Source organism: Oncorhynchus masou, chromosome 17, assembly GCF_036934945.1.
Source record: "Oncorhynchus masou masou isolate Uvic2021 chromosome 17, UVic_Omas_1.1, whole genome shotgun sequence".
Lineage (NCBI taxonomy): Eukaryota > Metazoa > Chordata > Actinopteri > Salmoniformes > Salmonidae > Oncorhynchus > Oncorhynchus masou.
In genome coordinates this window covers 2,814,411-2,837,835 of record NC_088228.1, presented here as the reverse complement: position 1 = coordinate 2,837,835, position 23,425 = coordinate 2,814,411, and the positions used below count along the sequence as shown (strand labels likewise).

At 43.6% G+C, this 23,425-nt stretch overlaps 1 protein-coding gene across 2 annotated transcripts in view; it reads right to left on the bottom strand.

Moving 5' to 3' along the window:
• The window catches only part of LOC135558323 (guanine nucleotide-binding protein G(olf) subunit alpha), a 173,231-nt gene that overhangs the window by 109,731 nt on the left and 40,075 nt on the right, over positions 1-23,425 (bottom strand). The window contains exons 1-3 of one of the 2 annotated variants that reach the window (XM_064992063.1): positions 5,358-6,682; positions 5,031-5,103; positions 3,175-3,229 (exon numbers count right to left, since the gene is read on the bottom strand). In XM_064992063.1, coding sequence (XP_064848135.1) covers positions 3,175-3,229; positions 5,031-5,103; positions 5,358-5,496 — 267 coding nt within the window. In that variant the 5' untranslated portion in view covers positions 5,497-6,682. Of the gene's footprint in view, positions 1-3,174; positions 3,230-5,030; positions 5,104-5,357; positions 6,683-23,425 lie in introns of those variants that run through there. The other variant, XM_064992062.1, reaches the window with a different exon arrangement.

Here is a 23,425-nt window from a genome sequence, read left to right as displayed (position 1 = left end):
TATACAGTATAGAGAACAGGGCCCTGATATAAAGTACTGCACTATACAGTATAGAGAACAGGGCCCTGATATAGAGAACAGGGCCCTGATATAAAGCACTGCACTATACAGTATAGAGAACAGGGCCCTGATATAAAGTACTGCACTATACAGTATAGAGAACAGGGCCCTGATATAAAGTACTGCACTATACAGTATAGAGAACAGGGCCCTGATATAAAGCACTGCACTATACAGTATAGAGAACAGGGCCCTGATATAAAGCACTGCACTATACAGTATAGAGAACAGGGCCCTGATATAAAGTACTACACTATACAGTATAGAGAACAGGGCCCTGATATAAAGTACTGCACTATACAGTACAGAGAACAGGGCCCTGATATAAAGTACTGCACTATACAGTATAGAGAACAGGGCCCTGATATAAAGTACTGCACTATACAGTATAGAGAACAGGGCCCTGATATAAAGTACTGCACTATACAGTATAGAGAACAGGGCCCTGATAAAGTACTGCACTATACAGTATAGAGAACAGGGCCCTGATATAAAGTACTGCACTATACAGTATAGAGAACAGGGCCCTGATATAAAGCACTGCACTATACAGTATAGAGAACAGGGCCCTGATATAAAGCACTGCACTATACAGTATAGAGAACAGGGCCCTGATATAAAGTACTGCACTATACAGTATAGAGAACAGGGCCCTGATATAAAGTACTGCACTATACAGTATAGAGAACAGGGCCCTGATATAAAGTACTGCACTATACAGTATAGAGAACAGGGCCCTGATATAGAGAACAGGGCCCTGATATAAAGCACTGCACTATACAGTATAGAGAACAGGGCCCTGATATAAAGTACTGCACTATACAGTATAGAGAACAGGGCCCTGATATAAAGTACTGCACTATACAGTATAGAGAACAGGGCCCTGATATAAAGCACTGCACTATACAGTATAGAGAACAGGGCCCTGATATAAAGTACTGCACTATACAGTATAGAGAACAGGGCCCTGATATAAAGTACTACACTATACAGTATAGAGAACAGGGCCCTGATATAAAGTACTGCACTATACAGTACAGAGAACAGGGCCCTGATATAAAGTACTGCACTATACAGTATAGAGAACAGGGCCCTGATATAAAGTACTGCACTATACAGTATAGAGAACAGGGCCCTGATATAAAGTACTGCACTATACAGTATAGAGAACAGGGCCCTGATAAAGTACTGCACTATACAGTATAGAGAACAGGGCCCTGATATAAAGTACTGCACTATACAGTATAGAGAACAGGGCCCTGATATAAAGCACTGCACTATACAGTATAGAGAACAGGGCCCTGATATAAAGCACTGCACTATACAGTATAGAGAACAGGGCCCTGATATAAAGTACTGCACTATACAGTATAGAGAACAGGGCCCTGATATAAAGTACTGCACTATACAGTATAGAGAACAGGGCCCTGATATAAAGTACTGCACTATACAGTATAGAGAACAGGGCCCTGATATAAAGTACTGCACTATACAGTATAGAGAACAGGGCCCTGATATAGAGAACAGGGCCCTGATATAAAGTACTGCACTATACAGTATAGAGAACAGGGCCCTGATATAAAGCACTGCACTATACAGTACAGAGAACAGGGCCCTGATATAAAGTACTGCACTATACAGTATAGAGAACAGGGCCCTGATATAAAGCACTGCACTATACAGTATAGAGAACAGGGCCCTGATATAAAGTACTGCACTATACAGTACAGAGAACAGGGCCCTGATATAGAGAACAGGGCCCTGATATAAAGTACTGCACTATACAGTATAGAGAACAGGGCCCTGATATAAAGCACTACACTATACAGTATAGAGAACAGGGCCCTGATATAAAGTACTGCACTATACAGTATAGAGAACAGGGCCCTGATATAGAGAACAGGGCCCTGATATAAAGCACTGCACTATACAGTATAGAGAACAGGGCCCTGATATAAAGTACTGCACTATACAGTATAGAGAACAGGGCCCTGATATAAAGTACTGCACTATACAGTATAGAGAACAGGGCCCTGATATAGAGAACAGGGCCCTGATATAGAGAACAGGGCCCTGATATAAAGTACTGCACTATACAGTATAGAGAACAGGGCCCTGATATAAAGCACTGCACTATACAGTACAGAGAACAGGGCCCTGATATAAAGTACTGCACTATACAGTATAGAGAACAGGGCCCTGATATAAAGTACTGCACTATACAGTACAGAGAACAGGGCCCTGATATAGAGAACAGGGCCCTGATATAAAGTACTGCACTATACAGTATAGAGAACAGGGCCCTGATATAAAGCACTGCACTATACAGTATAGAGAACAGGGCCCTGATATAAAGTACTGCACTATACAGTATAGAGAACAGGGCCCTGATATAAAGTACTGCACTATACAGTATAGAGAACAGGGCCCTGATATAAAGTACTGCACTATACAGTACAGAGAACAGGGCCCTGATATAAAGTACTGCACTATACAGTATAGAGAACAGGGCCCTGATATAAAGTACTGCACTATACAGTATAGAGAACAGGGCCCTGATATAAAGTACTGCACTATACAGTATAGAGAACAGGGCCCTGATATAGAGAACAGGGCCCTGATATAAAGTACTGCACTATACAGTATAGAGAACAGGGCCCTGATATAAAGTACTGCACTATACAGTATAGAGAACAGGGCCCTGATATAAAGTACTGCACTATACAGTATAGAGAACAGGGCCCTGATATAGAGAACAGGGCCCTGATATAAAGCACTGCACTATACAGTATAGAGAACAGGGCCCTGATATAAAGCACTGCACTATACAGTATAGAGAACAGGGCCCTGATATAAAGTACTGCACTATACAGTATAGAGAACAGGGCCCTGATATAAAGCACTGCACTATACAGTATAGAGAACAGGGCCCTGATATAGAGAACAGGGCCCTGATATAAAGTACTGCACTATACAGTATAGAGAACAGGGCCCTGATATAAAGCGCTGTACTATACAGTATAGTATAGTTCAGACAGAGTAATTCAGTAACCCTCCAGTTGATTTTATTTTTTTTGAAACAGGGAAGACGCAGATTAATACTATCCTACTCACCACTATCGCATCCTTCACGTTTTTCCGAATATCTTGAATTTTCTGTTTCTTTTCTCTGTCAAAAGGAGGACAGAACACAGACGTGAGGAGATGGTAACCAACAAGATAACAACATCATCACAATAGTGCTTGTCTAAGAAGCTAAAGATCACAGGGTTGAAGGAAGTGTGGTTGCACTCCGGTTGTAGGACCTGATGTTAACACACTGAGTTGGTTTGTGTTCAGGCCAGACAGGCAGTAAGATACCTCTGCCAGTACAACTGTTCTCCGATGTAACTCAGGCAGTAAGATATCTCTACCAGTACAACTGTTCTCCGATGTAACTCAGGCAGTAAGATATCTCTACCAGTACAACTGTAGTCCTATGTAACTCAGGCAGTAAGATATCTCTACCAGTACAACTGTAGTCCTATGTAACTCAGACAGTAGGATATCTCTACCAGTACAACTGTTCTCCGATGTAACTCAGGCAGTAAGATATCTCTACCAGTACAACTGTTCTCCGATGTAACAGGCAGTAAGATATCTCTACCAGTACAACTGTTCTCCGATGTAACTCAGACAGTAAGATATCTCTACCAGTACAACTGTAGTCCTATGTAACTCAGGCAGTAAGATATCTCTACCAGTACAACTGTAGTCCTATCTCTACCAGTACAACTGTTGTCCGATGTAACTCAGGCAGTAAGATATCTCTACCAGTACAACTGTTGTCCTATGTAACTCAGGCAGTAAGATATCTCTACCAGTACAACTGTAGTCCTATGTAACTCAGGCAGTAAGATATCTCTACCAGTACAACTGTAGTCCTATCTCTACCAGTACAACTGTTGTCCGATGTAACTCAGGCAGTAAGATATCTCTACCAGTACAACTGTTGTCCTATGTAACTCAGGCAGTAAGATATCTCTACCAGTACAACTGTAGTCCTATGTAACTCAGGCAGTAAGATATCTCTACCAGTACAACTGTAGTCCTATGTAACTCAGGCAGTAAGATATCTCTACCAGTACAACTGTTCTCCGATGTAACTCAGACAGTAAGATATCTCTACCAGTACAACTGTTCTCCGATGTAACTCAGGCAGTAAGATATCTCTACCAGTACAACTGTAGTCCTATGTAACTCAGACAGACAGTAAGATAGGTCCTACGGTTGTACTGGTAGGGGTAAGTAACTCAGTAAGATAGGTCCTACAGTTGTACTGGTAGGGGTAAGTAACTCAGACAGTAAGATAGGTCCTACGGTTGTACTGGTAGGGGTAAGTAACTCAGACAGTAAGATGGGTCCTACGGTTGTACTGGTAGGTGTAGGTAACTCAGACAGTAAGATAGGTCCTACGGTTGTACTGGTAGGGGTAGGTAACTCAGACATACATAGGCCACTGTCTCTATCACAGGCATAGAAGGCATTACAGCAAAACACATTATCCATAGACACAGGCCTCTCCCCAATAATAGTCAACATAGTTATGACATACATAACTTCATCCCAGTGAACAATGTGACTGCTGTAATAACAGGCAGTCAGGGAGATCTCATGTCTCACATGCTGAAGCCTATATCGGTGTCTGCTGTAAGCAGAGAGAGCGATCAGTGATAGTGGTAGTCGCCTGACTGTACACTACATTTGAGTGTTGGTCACTGATAGAGGAGGCCTCGGCTCTGCAGTGCCCGAGGAAAATCCATTCAGTTCTCTACAGGCCTATTATCATCTTGACAGTCTCACCCAAAGGCAGGGAGACCATGAGTATAACCAAATATGTTATGAAATGGATATATATATATATATCTGGGCCTATATGTCAAATGGAGATGCAGTAGGGCCTGTAACAACAGTGGATAACATGTACTCACTCTGCGTTAAAACCATTGACGTGTAGAATCCTCATCTGCTTCACAATGGTACTTTTCCCGGACTCTCCGGCACCTTCGGGAACGAAGCAAACAGGACTGAATGTTACAATATGTTGCTGATAACGGGACGATTAAAGGGGTCATCTTGTTACCGTTCAAAATGAATTAGAATGTTGTCAAAACGAAGCAAATGTCTCGGCTTCGCTTCCATCAATACACCCCCCCCCATGACATATAGCGAGGGCTTTCAAATACGTAATGGGGTAATTTAATGAAGGATATTTTGGATCACACCGTGTTCGGGCCAAGTCGTTTATATAACCTTACCCAATAATAACAGCCGGTGCGTCGCTTTGTATGCTTGTCTTTCTTTTTGCAACAGTTTTTCTATTTTTTTATTCGCCTCTCGTTGTGCCTTTTCGTCGATGCGTTGATCTTCAGTCTTGCTGTTGCCCAAACAACCCATATCTTCCGTTAACTAACCTCGTCTCTCAAAAATATTAAATACGAGAAGATGTTATAATAATAAATGTATTTAAAAAAACAATGGTGTGAAATAAAATCTGTGCGACGCTTCTCCGCCGTTGGAAGGGCTATGTTCCTCCTCCCCGTTACGATTCCTTTTTACCCGCAACCAACGGGACCTTCCTTCGGCATCCAAAACTAATTCTTGATTCGCCCCTTCAAAATCACTCGAATCGTTGAAATAACAGAGAAATACACAAGATAACGAAGGTTTAGATTTCTGGAAACAGGCCAAGTGTTTCTCTCGTTCCTTCCCTCTTCTCAGTATGTGTCTATTTGGTGTTTTTAACTCAGCACTGCCTCTCTCTGTTGTACCAGGAAGTAGCCGTGCACCGAGCCACAGAGAAACCTTCCTCTGCCACAATGTAACACTGCAGCTGGCTCACACACACCTACAATCCGCTCACATATCATTGTATCATTTCTGTGAGAAGGGTAGGAGGGTCATTACAATCACATGTGTCACCCAAGACCTTCCCCGCGGCTGGTTTAATCAGCCCTAAAAAAAACGAAGAGAGGAGAGAGAGTTTTCCGTTTGCACCAGACAAGCTGGGCAGGAAGTTAGGGTCTTTCTATCGACGAGTCGGCTGGATCGAGTGCGTTGGGGTTGTCCTGATGTCGGGTGTAGCTTGTCAATCGTAAGTAATATCACACGGTAACGCAGGCCTACACACAGCTTATCAGTCACTTACACTAAAGGCCTAAACCGATCACCTAAAACAATAATACATTTTTAAAAAGTCAAAAGTTTCAACTGTACAAATAGACGGTCTGAAAGCCCCAAAACAAAAGTAAAACCCAAACTAGGCGCAGCAAAAAAATAGATAATTTCTAGCCCTTCTGCTGCCAACTCCGATCACTACTCCCATTTGCATTCACGACTCAGTCTGCTTCCTCGGAAGTCTTCCTCGGTAGTCCACTCCTGCTGTCGTCACATTCTCCGTGGTTTTCTATTTATATTGACCGCGTGTGCAACAGAGCCCCTCTGCTTAAAACAAAAAAGCATTCGCGATCACCCGTGGGAAAGGGGTTCACGGCACCGCGGTAACTCTCCACACCGACGCGCAACTGACAGTTCAGCCGCTGTCCTCGAGGCCCGGGGTATGTACACAGTAACTAGGCTACTGCGCATGTTCAAAGACCTTTCCTGTCCGGCCTGTTTAAATGGCTGCGTCGGACGGTCTGATAGATGGTGTGTGTTTGTTTTAGTAGGTTTCTATTTTAAGATGTTTGTATTGTATCTCAAAATAAAGAAAACGTCCACGATATGTCATTTTTACTGTAGCAATGGATAATAGCAAATATCCGACTACCAGACAGAAAATAATCCGATGGAATAATACTAAAAACCTCTGATTTACATCTGCCACTATTACTACATCCACCACTACTACATCCTCCACCACTACAACTATTACTACATCCACCACTACTACATCCTCCACCACTACAACTATTACTACATCCACTACATCCACCACTACTACACCCACTACTATTACTACACCCACTACTACATCCACCACTACTACATCCACCACTATTAATACATCCACAACTACTAAATCCACCACTATTACTACATCCACCACTACTACATCCTCCACCACTACAACTATTACTACATCCACCACTACTACACCCACTACTATTACTACACCCACTACTACATCCACCACTATTAATACATCCACCACTACTACTACATCCACCACTACTACTATCCACCCACTACTACATCCACCACTATTACTACACCCACTATTACTACACCCACTACTACTACATCCACCACTATTAATACATCCACAACTACTACATCCACCACTATTACTACATCCACCAATACTACATCCACCCACTACTACATCCACTACTATTACTACATCCACTACATCCACCATTACTACTACATCCACCACTATTACTACACCCACTATTACTACTACTACATCCACCACTACTACTACACATCCGCCACCTACTATCCACTACTATTACTACATCCACCACCACTACTACATCCAACTCCACTACTACATCCACCACCACCATACTACATCCTCCACTACACCCACTATTACTACATCCACTACTACTACATCCTACACCACTACATCCACCAATATTACTACATCCTACACCACTACTACATCCACTACTATTACTACACCCACCACGATTACTACATCCACCACCACTACTACATCCACTACCACTACTACTACTACATCCGCCACGACTACATCCTCTACCACTATTACAACATCCACCACCACTACTACATCCAACTCCACTACTACATCCACCACCACTATTACTACATCCTCCACCACTACTACATCCACTACATCCAACACCACTACTACTACTACATCCACCACCACTACTACTACATCCTCCACATCCACCACCACTACTACATCCACCACTATTACTACATCCACTACTACTACATCCTACACCACTACTACTACATCCACTACATCCACCATATCCACCACCACTACTACATCCCACCACTACCACCTCCACCACTACTACATCCACTACTCCATTACTACATCCCCCACCACATCCACTACTACACATCCACCACCTACATCCAGCACCACTACTACATCCACCACCACATCCACCACCACTACTACATCCTCCACCACTACTAGATCCACCATCCACCACCAATACTACTACATCCTCACATCCACTACTACTACATCCACCACCACTACATCCTCCACCACTACTACATCCACCACCACTACTACATCCACCACCACTACTACTACATCCACCACCACCACCACCACTACTATCCACCAACATCCACCACTACTACATCCACCACCACTACTACATCCACCACCACTACTACCACCACCACTACTACATCCACCACCACCACTACTACATCCACCACCACTACTACATCCACCACCACCACTACTACATCCACCACCACCACTACTACCACCACTACTACCACCACCACCACTACTACATCCACCACCACCACCTACATCCACCACCACTACTACATCCACCACCACTACTACATCCACCACCACTACTACATCCACCACCACTACTACATCCACTACATCCACCACCACTACTACATCCACCACTACTCCTCTACTACATCCACCACCACTACACTATTACTATATCCACCACCACTCCATTCCACCACTACTACATCCACACCACTCCTACATCCTCCACCACTACTACTACATCCTCCACCACCACTACTACATCCTCCACCACCACTACTACATCCTCCACCACCACTACATCCTCCACCACCACTACTACACCCTCCACCACCACTACTACATCCACCACCACTACTACACCACCACTACTCCTCCACACTACTATTACTACATCCACCACCACTAAATCTACATCCCACCACTCCATACCACCACTACTACATACACCACTACCTCCACCACCACCACCACTACTACTACCACTCCACCACTACTACTACATCCACCACCACTCCACCACCACTACTACATCCCCACCACCACTCCATCCACCACCACTACACGGCCACGACCATTACAACATCCGCCACCACCACATCCACCACTACTACATACCACCACCATCTACATCCACCACTACATCCGCCACCACCACCACTCCTATATCCCACCACTACTATTACCACTACTATCCTCCACCACTACTATATCCTCCACCACTACTATTACTACATACCACCACCACCACTACTACATCCACTTCCACTCCACCACTACTACCCACTACCCACCACTACTATTACATCCACCACCACCACTACATCCTCCACATCCACCACCACTACTACACCCGCCACCACTCCCACCACTACTACATACCACTACTATTACTACATACACCACCACTACTATTACTAAATCCATACCACTACTAAATCCACCACTACTATTACTACATTACTAAATCCACTACTAAATCCACCACTACTATTACTACATACATCCACTACATCCACTACATCATCCACCAATATCACTATCACTCCGCCGCCGCCACTACTACATCCGCCTCCACCACTACTACATCCGCCTCCACCACTACTACATCCGCCAACATCCGCCACCACACATCCTCCAGTCCACTACTACATCCGCCACCACCACCATTACTACATCCGCCACCACTACTACATCCGCCACCACCACCATACTATCCGCCACCACCACCACTACTACTACATCCGCCACCACTACTATATCCTCCACCACTACTATTATCATACCACTCATCCACCACTACTATATCCAGCCCTCTACACCATCCACCACCACTACTACTACATCCTCCACCACTCTACTACATCCTCCACTACTACTACATTACTACATCCACCACTACATCCTCCACCACTACTATTACTAAATCCACCACTACTATTACTACATCCACCACTACATCACCACTACTATTACTACACCACTACTATTACTACATCCACCACTACTAAATACTACATCCACCACTACTATTACTACATCCACCACTACTAAATCCACCACTACACCACTATTACTACATCCACCACTATTACTACATCCACCACTATCCACTACATACACCACTACTACATCCACACTCCATCATTACATCCACCACCCACTACTACATCCTCCACCACAACTACTACTACATCCATCCACATCCCACCACCACCACCACTACACCACCACTATTACTACCACTTACTACATACTACATCCACCACTACTACATCCACACCACTACTACATCCTACACCACTACATCCACCAATATTACTACATCCACCACCACTACTACATCCACTACTATTACCACTACACATCCACCACTACTAACATCCACCACTACTATTACTACATCCACCACTACTACATCCACCACTACTATTACACTACTACCACCACTTACTACATCCACCACTACTAAATCCACCACTACTAAACATCCACCACCACCACTACTTACCACTACTATCATCCACCACTACATCCACTACTACATCCACATCCACCACCACTATACACTACTATCAACACCACTACCATCCACCACTACACATCCACTACACATCCTCCACCACTACTACTACATCCTCCACCACTACTACATCTACTACATCCACCACACTACCTCCATTCTACATCCACCACCACCACTACATCCACCACCACCACTACCATCCACCATACTACTCCACATCCATCCACCACCACTACATACATCATCCACCACCACTACATCCACCACCACCATTACTACATCCACCACCACTACTACATACCGCCACCACCACTACACATTACTACACATCCACCACCACCACTACCACCACCACTACACATCCACCACCACTACATCCTCCACACCACTACTACATCCACCACCACTACATCCACCACCACCACTACACATCCACCACCACTACTACATCCACCACTACTACATCCACCACCCACTCCACCACCACTCCACCCTCCACCACCACTACTACATCCACCACCACTACTACATCATCCACCACCACATCACCACTACATTACTACATCCACCACCACCACTACTATCTAAATCCACCACCACCACCACATACCACTACATTACTACATACACCACCTATTACTAAATCCACCACTACCCACTACTACCACACCACTACTATCTAAATCCACCACTACACCACCACTACATCCATTTACCACTACTAGTACATCCACCACCATCCACCACTACTACATCCACCACCACTACATCCACCACCACCACATCCTCCAGTCCACCACTACTACATCCACCACCACTACTACATCCACCACTCCGCCACATCCACCACCACTACTACTATCCACCACCACTACTACATCCTCCACCACTACATCCACCACTACTATATCCTCCACCACTACTACCTCCACCACTACATTACCACCACTACTCCACCACTTACTACATCCACCACTACTACTACATCCACTACATCCACCACCACTACTACATTACCACTACTATCCTCCACTCCACCACCACTACTACACCCGCCACCACTTACTACATCCACCACTACATCCTCCACCACTACTATTACTACATCCACCACTACTAAATCCACCACTACTATTACTACATCCACCACTACTACACACCACTACAACTACATCCACCACTACTAAATCCACCACTACTAAATCCACCACTACTATTACTACATCTACCACTACTACATACCTACTACTACATCCACCACTACATATCACTACATCCATCCGCCACCACCACATCCGACATCCTCCACTACTACTACATCCGCCACCACCACCATTACTACTCCACCACTACTACATCCGCCACCACCACCATTACTACATCCGCCACCACCACCACTACCATCACTACATACCACCACTCATCCGCCACCACCACATCCGCCACCACTACCATCACTACTACATCCGCCACCACCACCACCATTACTACTCCACCACATCATCCGCCACCACCACTACATCCATCCACCACCACCACTATACATCCCACCACCCCCATCCGCCACCACCACTACTACATCCACCACCACCACCACTACATTACTACATCCTCCACCACCACTACTACATCCGCCACCATCCTCCACCACCACTACTACATCCGCCACCACCACTACTACATCCACCACTACTATTACTAGATCCACCACTATCACTACATCTACCACTACTACTACTACATCCGCCAATATCACTACATCCACCACCACCACTACTACATCCGCCACCACTACTACATCCGCCTCCATCACTACTACATCCGCCACCACTACTACATCCGCCTCCACCACTACTACATCCGCCACCACCCCCATTACTACTACATCCGCCACCACCACCCATTACTACTACATCCGCCACCACCACCCATTACTACTACATCCGCCACCACCACCCCACCACTACTACATCCGCCACCACCACCATCCGCCACCACCACCCATTACTACTACATCCGCCACCAACCCCATTACTACATCCTCCATCACCACTACTACATCCGCCACCACTACTACATCCGCCTCCACCACTACTACATCCGCCTCCACCACTACTACATCCGCCACCACTACTACATCCGCCACCACCACCCATTACTACTACATCCGCCACCAACCCCATTACTACTACATCCGCCACCAACCCCATTACTACTACATCCGCCACCACCACCCATTACTACTACATCCGCCACCACCACCACTACTACATCCGCCACCAACCCCATTACTACATCCTCCATCACCACTAATACATCCGCCACCACCACTACTAAATCCACCACTACTATTACTAGATCCACCACTACTACATCCACCACTACTATTACTAGATCCACCACTACTACATCCACCACTACTACTACATCCACCAATATCACTACATCCGCCACCACTACAACATCCGCCGCCACCACTACTACATCCTCCATCACCACTACTACATCCGCCACCACTACTACATCCGCCTCCACCACTACTACATCCGCCACCACTACTACATCCGCCACCACTACAACATCCGCCGCCACCACTACTACATCCTCCACTCTTACTACTAGAGGTCGACCGATTAATCGGTATGGAGATTAATTTGGGCCAATTTCAAGTTTTCATAACAATCGGAATTTGGTATTTTTGGACGCCGATTTGAATGATTTTATTATTTTCACACCTTTATTTAACTAGGCAAGTCAGTTAAGAACACATTCTTATTTTCAATGACGGTCTAGGAACGGTGGGTTAACTGCCTGTTCAGGGGCAGAACGACAGATTTTTACCTTGTCAGCTCAGGGATTCAATCTTGCAACCTTACGGTTAACTAGTCCAACGCTCTAACCACCTGCCTCACGAGGAGACTGCCTGTTACGCGAATGAACAATCAATCAATCATAATCACTAGTTAAACACATGGTTGATGATATTACTAGTTTATCTAGCGTGTCCAGCGTTGCATTCGCGAAAAAGGACTGTCGTTGCTCCAACGTGTACCTAACCATAAACATCAATGCCTTTCTTAAAATCAATACACAGAAGTATATATTTTTTAACCTGCATATTTAGCTAAAAGAAATCCAGGTTAGCAGGCAATATTAACCAGGTGAAATTGTGTCACTTCTCTTGCGTTCATTGCACGCAGAGTCTATATGCAACCGTTTGGGCCACCTGGCTCGTTGCGAACTGTGTGAAGTCCATTTATTCCTAACAAAGACCGTAATTAATTTGCCAGAATTGTACATAATTATGACATAACATTAAAGATTGTACAATGTAACAGCAATATTTAGATTTAGGGATGCCACCCGTTAGATAAAATACAGAACGGTTCCGTATTTCACAGGAAGAATAAACGTTTGAGATGATAGTTTCCGGATTTGACCATACTAATGAACTTAGGCTCGTATTTCTGTGTGTTATCATGTTATATCTAAGTCTATGATTTGATAGAGCAGTCTGACTGGGTGGTGGTCGGCAGCAGCAGGCTCGTAAGCAATCATTCAAACAGCACTTTCGTGTCTTTTGCCAGCAGCTCTTCGCAATGCTAGTTACCCGGGTGCGCGCTAATAGCATTTCAAACGTCACTTGCTCTGAGACTTGGAGTAGTTGTTCCTCTTGCTCTGCAAGGGCCGCAGCTTTTGTGGAGCAATGGGTAACGCTGTTCGAGGGTGGCTGTTGTCGATGTGTTCCTGGTTCGAGCCCAGGGAGGAGCGAGGAGAGGGACGGAAGCTATACTTTTACACTGGCAATACTAAAGTGCCTATAAGAACATCCAATAGTCAAAGGTTAATGAAATACAAATGGGAAATAGTCCTATAATAACTACAACCTAAAACTTATTACCTGGGAATATTGAAAACTCATGTTAAAAGGAACCACCAGCTTTCATATGTTCTCATGTTCTGAGCAAGGAACTTAAACGTTAGCTTTCTTACATAGCACATATTGCACTTATACTTTCTTCTCCAACACTTTGTTTTTCCATTATTTATTTGAGGCTAAATTGATTTTATTGATGTATTAAGTTAAAATAAGTGTTCATTCAGTATTGTTGTAATTGTCATTATTACAAATAAAATAAAATATTTAAAAAAATAAAATTAAAAATTGTCCCATTAATCGACATCGGATTTTTTTGGTCCTCCAATAATCGGTATTGAAAAATCATAATCGGCCGACCTCTACTTACATCTGGGAGGAGTCGTCTGGGTTTGGCTGGGTGAATAAGAATTTGTTCTTAACTGACTTGCCTAGTTAAATAAATACCAATCTGCCACTGTTTCAAAAAGTGCCCCTGAGTCTGTTTCCCCTCAAGGTTTCTTCCTCAGTTTCCCCTATGTTCCCAACAACACTGCTGTTTGCTGTTTTTGGAGGCTGGGTAACTGTCAAGCACTTTGTGACAACTGTTGTAAAAACTGCTAAATATATATACATTTTCACAGATTAATTCAATTCATTCAAGTATTTACCTTTTCAATATATAGTGTATGTTCATATAAAATTCAAAATGTCTGTTATTCATTATATTTTCTAAATGCCTGTTCAGATTTTAAACCATGGAAGCACTCACTGACGTCAATGAGAACAGACCACTGGTCAGTGTCCACAACTCCTCTTGATCTTTGTGGCTGTGGTAAGTAGTGACAACCCTGTCAGTGTCCACAACTCCACTTGATCTTTGTGGCTGTGGTAAGTAGTGACAACCCTGTCAGTGTCCACAACTCCACTTGATCTTTGTGGCAAGTAGTGACAACCCTGTCAGTGTCCACAACCCCTCTTGATATTTGTGGCTGTGGTAAGTAGTGACAACCCTGTCAGTTGTCCACAACTCCTCTTGATCTTTGTGGCTGTGGTAAGTAGTGACAACCCTGTCAGTGTCCACAACTCCTCTTGATCTTTGTGGCTGTGGTAAATAGAGACAACCCTGACTGTGTCCATGGATATTTGAACCATCTGATAGTTATTTATTGTTACGACTATGTTTTTATAATAGGCATTATGAAAATAAAATGCTAATGTTTTTTGTAAAAGGGAGATGAGTGTTGGTGCCTAGCTTGGCTCTACTGTGTATATAAACCCAGACTGGCCCAATTCAGTCCATCCGTAAACTGGTGTTTGGTATTTTAACCCCGTCTCCCTGACACAAAGGGCAAGGTAAACACAGTGAGTAGCTTCTTAGCACCATCTAGTGGCTATGATTGGCATAGCAGGCATTACAGACGGTGGTGTTGCTACTGCTGCAGCCCAGCCCTTTTCAATGGTCGCCATTGAGCAAAGAAAACTTGACTAGACAAAAGCGTTCACTGTTATAAGTAGTGTTTGTTTGGGAAGATACTCTGGTAATGTAGCCTACAAGCTATTCTTTATTGGTAAAATAGAAGATGGAGCCAACGATAAGGAGGAAGCAAACAGAAAGTACAGTAACTTCCTGGTATGGTCCGTGCAGGCCTAATGAGTGTTCAGCTTTAAGTGTTCAGTGAAGAGCCACATCAAACCGAAAGTGATAAACGGTTCGTTCTCCTCTGAAACAATAACAAAGCGTCAACCCGCCTCTGTTTTGGTAAAAAGCTGAGGGAAGGGCCTGGAGAAATGAAACCAGTCTCAGATTAATAGACAGAGAAATGGACGCAAGGCCTGATCATCCATGATATCAACATTATAGTTATAACCATGTTATGAGGCTATACAGGACTGACCATCCATGAAATCAACATGATAGTTATAACCAGTGTTTGTTTACATATACAATGTTTACAAACATTGGAGGAGAACAAGCTTCTATTTTGGGTTCTGATGGGAGTGTGACAGTTGAACTAAATTCATGAGGCATTTATAAAAGTTACATTCTTCAAGACTTAATGGTTATATATAATAAATAAGTCAAAATTAATGTTTCAACTACAGATTCTAGTTAACTAAATATAGCTACAGTATTAAAGCAACATATTTTTAAAACATCCTCAACAGAACTCACTATACTTTATGTAGGATGAGTGGCCTATCATGACAGGAGAAAATAGTCCATGCCAGCTTCAAGACCTTTTGTTGATCATAGCCTACTGTTGCTACCGGCAACATGACAGTAGCGAAGGTCAGTGTTGATGGTCAATGATTAAAAACCCACTTAGAAAAGCAGCAAAATTCACTTGCTTTTAAATTGTTTAAATTTTTACACGGAGACATTCCGTGAGGGTTGAGGAAGCTGTGGGGGGGGCTTCCCACTGTTGCCCCTAACAACAGACAAAGCTCCGGGGAAAAAAGTAGTGCACTATATAAGGGGAACAGGATGCTATTTCAGAAGCAGCCTGTTTCTTGAGGGGCCAAAGTCCTGGCTGAGTAAGCTGGGGGGGCTTCCCACTGTGTTTTGGTGGCTCAAGGTTACACGTTTCTCCTAATGACAGATCTAGGATCAGGTTATCCAACCCCCAAAGGGGGTCAAAAAATGGGGGGTAACAATTGTTAGTACATTTGTGTACATGGATATGATTCTTAATAAAACACAGATTGGAAACAAGCCATTACACTTCATTTTTATCCCAGGCATTTCATCATCATCATCACTATTATTATCATCATTATCATTATTATCCCAGGCATTTCATCATCATCATTATTATCCCAGGCATTTCATCATCATCATCACTATTATTATCATTATCATTATTATCCCAGGCATTTCATCATCATCATCACTATTATTATCATCATTATCATTATTATCCCAGGCATTTCATCATCATCATCACTATTATTATCATCATTATCATTATTATCCCAGGCATTTCATCATCATCATTATTATCCCAGGCATTTCATCATCATCATCACTATTATTATCATTATCATTATTATCCCAGGCATTTCATCATCATCATCACTATTATTATCATCATTATCATTATTATCCCAGGCATTTCATCATCATCATCACTATTATTATCATCATTATCATTATTATCCCAGGCATTATTATTATCATCATCTTCATCGTTATTATTATTATTATTATTATCATTATCCCAGGCATTTCATTATTATTATTATTATTATTATTATTATTATTATTATCATCTTCATTCTCATTATTATTATTATTATTATCATCATCCCAGGCATTTCATTATTATTATTATTATTATTATTATTATTATTATCATCATTCTCATTATTATTATTATTATTATTATTATTATTATTATTATTATTATTATTATCATCCCAGGCATTTCATTATTATTATTATTATTATTATTATTATTATTATCATTATCATCATCATCATCATCATCATTATTATTATTATTATCATTATCCCAGGCATTTCATTATTATTATTATTATCATCATTCTCATTATTATTATTATTATTATTATTATTATTGTTATTAAGGTTATTATTATTATTATTATCATTATTATTATTATCATCCCAGGCATTTCATTATTATTATTATTATTATTGTTGTTATTAAGGTTATTATTATTATTATTATTATTATTATTATTATCATCCCAGGCATTTCATTATTATTATTATTATCATCATTCTCATTATTATTATTATTATTATTATTATTATTGTTGTTATTAAGGTTATTATTATTATTATTATCATTATTATTATTATCATCCCAGGCATTTCATTATTATTATTATTATTATTATTAAGGTTATTACTTATAAATTAACAAATTAAGAAATGTCAGGTTGGAGAAAATCTCGAACCCTCCGGTTTATAATGTGTCCTAACAATGGATTCCCTGCTTCCTTTCCTGGAATCAATGGTGAGTTTGGCCTGCCACCAAATCAGAACACAGTGTATGAAGTAGGCCTATCAGGGTCAAGTTGCTTGAATGTAAATGAAGCCAGACTGATAAGAGGGAAGCACTCATCAAGGTGGTGATCATGAATACTAGTTATATTCTAGAACCTAGACATTCTAGAACATAAACATTCTCGAATGTCAATTCTGTAACACAGTTCCAGAACACCTAACAACACAACGACTACTGATGAATTGTATTTCAACCAGATCCTTATTTACTTCCTTCTGACTTTATCGTTACTCAAGGAAACAGCTGCCGTGCGCTACTACAAACAGATAAAGTGAGCCAGATTAGCCGGGCCGGCACACCTTCGCCTGGCTGAAATGTTATACTGTTTGGAAGGTGTCCACTTTCAAAAGAAACAGAGAGAATACACACCAACACTCGTCTTAACAACCGTCCGAAGGGCTCAGCCAGCACTCTGGCCTCACTGTGGAGGAACACTGGGGCTTCAATGGCACCCTATTCCCTATGTAGTGCACTACTTTAGACCAGGGCTATGGCTGGCTGTGTCTGAAATTGAAGTGATGGGACTCTGGTGAAAGTAGTGCACTATATAGGGAATAGGGTGCGGCCTGGACAAAAGAAGTGCACTATATAGGGAATAGGGTGCGGCCTGGACAAAAGAAGTGCACTATATAGGGAAGTTGTACTTAAGCTAATTGATTGAACCCAAATTAGCCATTTCAGTTTATAGGATTCTTATTATATTTAATAACTAATGTACACAAAATCAGGTTGGGAAGAAACCTCTTAACAATGATTAAGATGTGAGGAATCCAAATAAAATGGTCAAATGACACATCAAGCCCACCCCACACCACCAACCAGTATACAGTATCAGTCCACCCCACCAACCAGTATAGAGTATCAGTCCACCCCACCAACCAGTATAGAGTATCAGTCCACCCCACCAACCAGTATACAGTATCAGTCCACCCCACCAACCAGTATACAGTAACAGTCCACCCCACCAACCAGTATACAGTATCAGTCCACCCCACCAACCAGTATAGAATATCAGTCCACCCCACCAACCAGTATACAGTATCAGTCCACCCCACCAACCAGTATACAGTATCAGTCCACCCCACCAACCAGTATAGAGTATCAGTCCACCCCACCAACCAGTATACAGTATCAGTCCACCCCACCAACCAGTATACAGTATCAGTCCACCCCACCAACCAGTATACAGTATCAGTCCACCCCACCAACCAGTATACAGTATCAGTCCACCCCACCAACCAGTAGACAGTATCAGTCCACCCCACCAACCAGTATACAGTATCAGTCCACCCCAACAACCAGTATACAGTATCAGTCCACACCACCAACCAGTATACAGTAACAGTCCACCCCACCAACCAGTATACAGTATCAGTCCACCCCACCAACCAGTATACAGTATCAGTCCACACCACCAACCAGTATAGAGTATCAGTCCACCCCACCAACCAGTATAGAGTATCAGTCCACACCACCAACCAGTAGACAGTATCAGTCCACCCCACCAACCAGTATAGAGTATCAGTCCACCCCACCAACCAGTATACAGTATCAGTCCACCCCACCAACCAGTATACAGTATCAGTCCACCCCACCAACCAGTATAGAGTATCAGTCCACCCCACCAACCAGTATAGAGTATCAGTCCACACCACCAACCAGTAGACAGTATCAGTCCACCCCACCAACCAGTATAGAGTATCAGTCCACCCCACCAACCAGTATACAGTATCAGTCCACCCCACCAACCAGTAGACAGTATCAGTCCACCCCACCAACCAGTATACAGTATCAGTCCACCCCACCAACCAGTATACAGTATCAGTCCACCCCACCAACCAGTATAGAGTATCAGTCCACCCCACCAACCAGTAGACAGTATCAGTCCACCCCACCAACCAGTATAGAGTATCAGTCCACCCCACCAACCAGTATAGAGTATCAGTCCACACCACCAACCAGTATACAGTATCAGTCCACCCCACCACCCAGTATAGAGTATCAGTCCACCCCACCAACCAGTATAGAGTATCAGTCCACCCCACCAACCAGTATAGAGTATCAGTCCACCCCACCAACCAGTAGACAGTATCAGTCCACCCCACCAACCAGTATACAGTATCAGTCCACCCCACCAACCAGTATACAGTATCAGTCCACCCCACCAACCAGTATACAGTATCAGTCCACCCCACCAACCAGTATAGAGTATCAGTCCACCCCACCAACCAGTATACAGTATCAGTCCACCCCACCAACCAGTATAGAGTATCAGTCCACCCCACCAACCAGTATACAGTAACAGTCCACACCACCAACCAGTATAGAGTATCAGTCCTCACAACCAACCAGTATACAGTATCAGTCCACCCCACCAACCAGTATACAGTATCAGTCCACCCCACCAACCAGTATACAGTATCAGTCCACCCCACCAACCAGTATACAGTATCAGTCCACCCCACCAACCAGTATAGAGTATCAGTCCACCCCACCAACCAGTATAGAGTATCAGTCCACCCCACCAACCAGTATAGAGTATCAGTCCACCCCACCAACCAGTATAGAGTATCAGTCCACCCCACCAACCAGTATACAGTATCAGTCCACCCCACCAACCAGTATACAGTATCAGTCCACCCCACCAACCAGTATACAGTATCAGTCCACCCCACCAACCAGTATAGAGTATCAGTCCACCCCACCAACCAGTATACAGTATCAGTCCACCCCACCAACCAGTATACAGTATCAGTCCACCCCACCAACCAGTATAGAGTATCAGTCCACCCCACCAACCAGTATACAGTATCAGTCCACCCCACCAACCAGTATACAGTATCAGTCCACCCCACCAACCAGTAGACAGTATCAGTCCACCCCACCAACCAGTATAGAGTATCAGTCCACCCCACCAACCAGTATACAGTATCAGTCCACCCCACCAACCAGTAGACAGTATCAGTCCACCCCACCAACCAGTATACAGTATCAGTCCACACCACCAACCAGTATACAGTATCAGTCCACCCCACCAACCAGTATAGAGTATCAGTCCACCCCACCAACCAGTATAGAGTATCAGTCCACCCCACCAACCAGTATGCAGTATCAGTCCACCCCACCAACCAGTATAGAGTATCAGTCCACCCCACCAACCAGTATAGAGTATCAGTCCACACCACCACCCCACCAACCAGTATACAGTATCAGTCCACCCCACCAACCAGTATACAGTATCAGTCCACCCCACCAACCAGTATACAGTATCAGTCCAGCCCACCAACCAGTATACAGTATCAGTCCACCCCACCAACCAGTATACAGTATCAGTCCACACCACCAACCAGTATAGAGTATCAGTCCTCACCACCAACCAGTAGACAGTATCAGTCCACATCACCAACCAGTATACAGTAACAGTCCACACCACCACCTCACCAACCAGTATAGAGTATCAGTCCACCCCACCAACCAGTATACAGTATCAGTCCACACCACCACCTCACCAACCAGTATAGAGTATCAGTCCACCCCACCAACCAGTATACAGTATCAGTCCACACCACCAACCAGTATACAGTATCAGTCCACACCACCACCCCAACCACCCCTGACCACTAGATGGTGCTGTTCTTGATATTACCAGGTTCTGACCACGAGATGGTTCCTGAAATTACCAGGTTCTGACCACGAGATGGTGCTGTTCCTGATATCACCAGGTTCTGACCACAAGATGGTGCTGTTCCTGATATTACCAGGTTCTGACCACTAGATGGTGCTGTTCCTGAAATTACCAGGTTCTGACCACTAGATGGTGCTGTTCCTGAAATTACCAGGTTCTGACCACTAGATGGTGGTGTTCCTGCTGTTACTATAAACTGGTCGTTGGGGTAGGCTTGGTGTGGGGTTAATATTTGTTTAATATTATATGAATCCTATAAAATTGAAATGGACAATTTGGGTGCAATCAATTAGCTCAATTTGTCAGACTTCCAAATTGTCTTTCAACTAAATAATGTTGCAGGATTTCTTAGCTTATCTGTTTTTAACTACAGAAACTATTGCAGAGAAATCTGAGATGGTGTGTGTCATGGCTTGCTGAAATGACATGGAAATTATGGTTGTGTGGTATTCAGATGTTCATATCGTCCCACTGCTCTCACCACTGGATTTATGGTAGTACCGGCTTAGTACACAAGGAGGCACCAACCCCCCCCAAAAAAATCCATTGATCACCCTTGAGATGATTCTGCAACTTGATTGGAGTCCACCTGTGGTATATTCAATTGATTGGACATGATTTGGAAAGGTACACACCTGTCTATATAAGGTCCCACAGTTGACAGTGCATGTCAGAGTAAAAACCAAGCCATGAGGTTGAAGGATTGCCCGTTGAGCACCGAGATAGGATTGTGTCGAGACAGATCTGGGGAAGAGTACCAAAACATTTCTGCGGCATTGAAGGTCCCCAAGAACACAGTGGCCTCCATCATTCTTAACTGCCTTGTTCAGGGGCAGAACCAAATATATTTACCTTGTCAGCTCGGGGATTCGATCCAGCGACCTTTGGGGCAAAAGTAGTAAATAGGGTGGGATTTGAGACATGGGGTTGGTGTGTTGTTTGACTGCTCCTATCCACAGAGCAAGCCTTCTGTTCCTGAGAAGTTAAAGAAGCCCATCATGTTGGCTGTTCCGCCCACGACCCAGACGCCCAAGAGGAGCGCCTCTCCCTCTGCAGACAGGACCCACCAGAGAGAGAGCCTTGGAACCACCAAGACTCTTCCTAGAGCTGGCCACCCGGCCAAACTGACCAATCGGGGGAGAACGGCCTTGGTCAGGGAGGTGACCGAGAACCCGATGGTCACCCTGACAGAGCTCCAGAGTTCCTCTGTGGAGATGTGAGAACCTTTCAGAAGGACAACCATCTCTGCAAGAGTCCACCACACAGG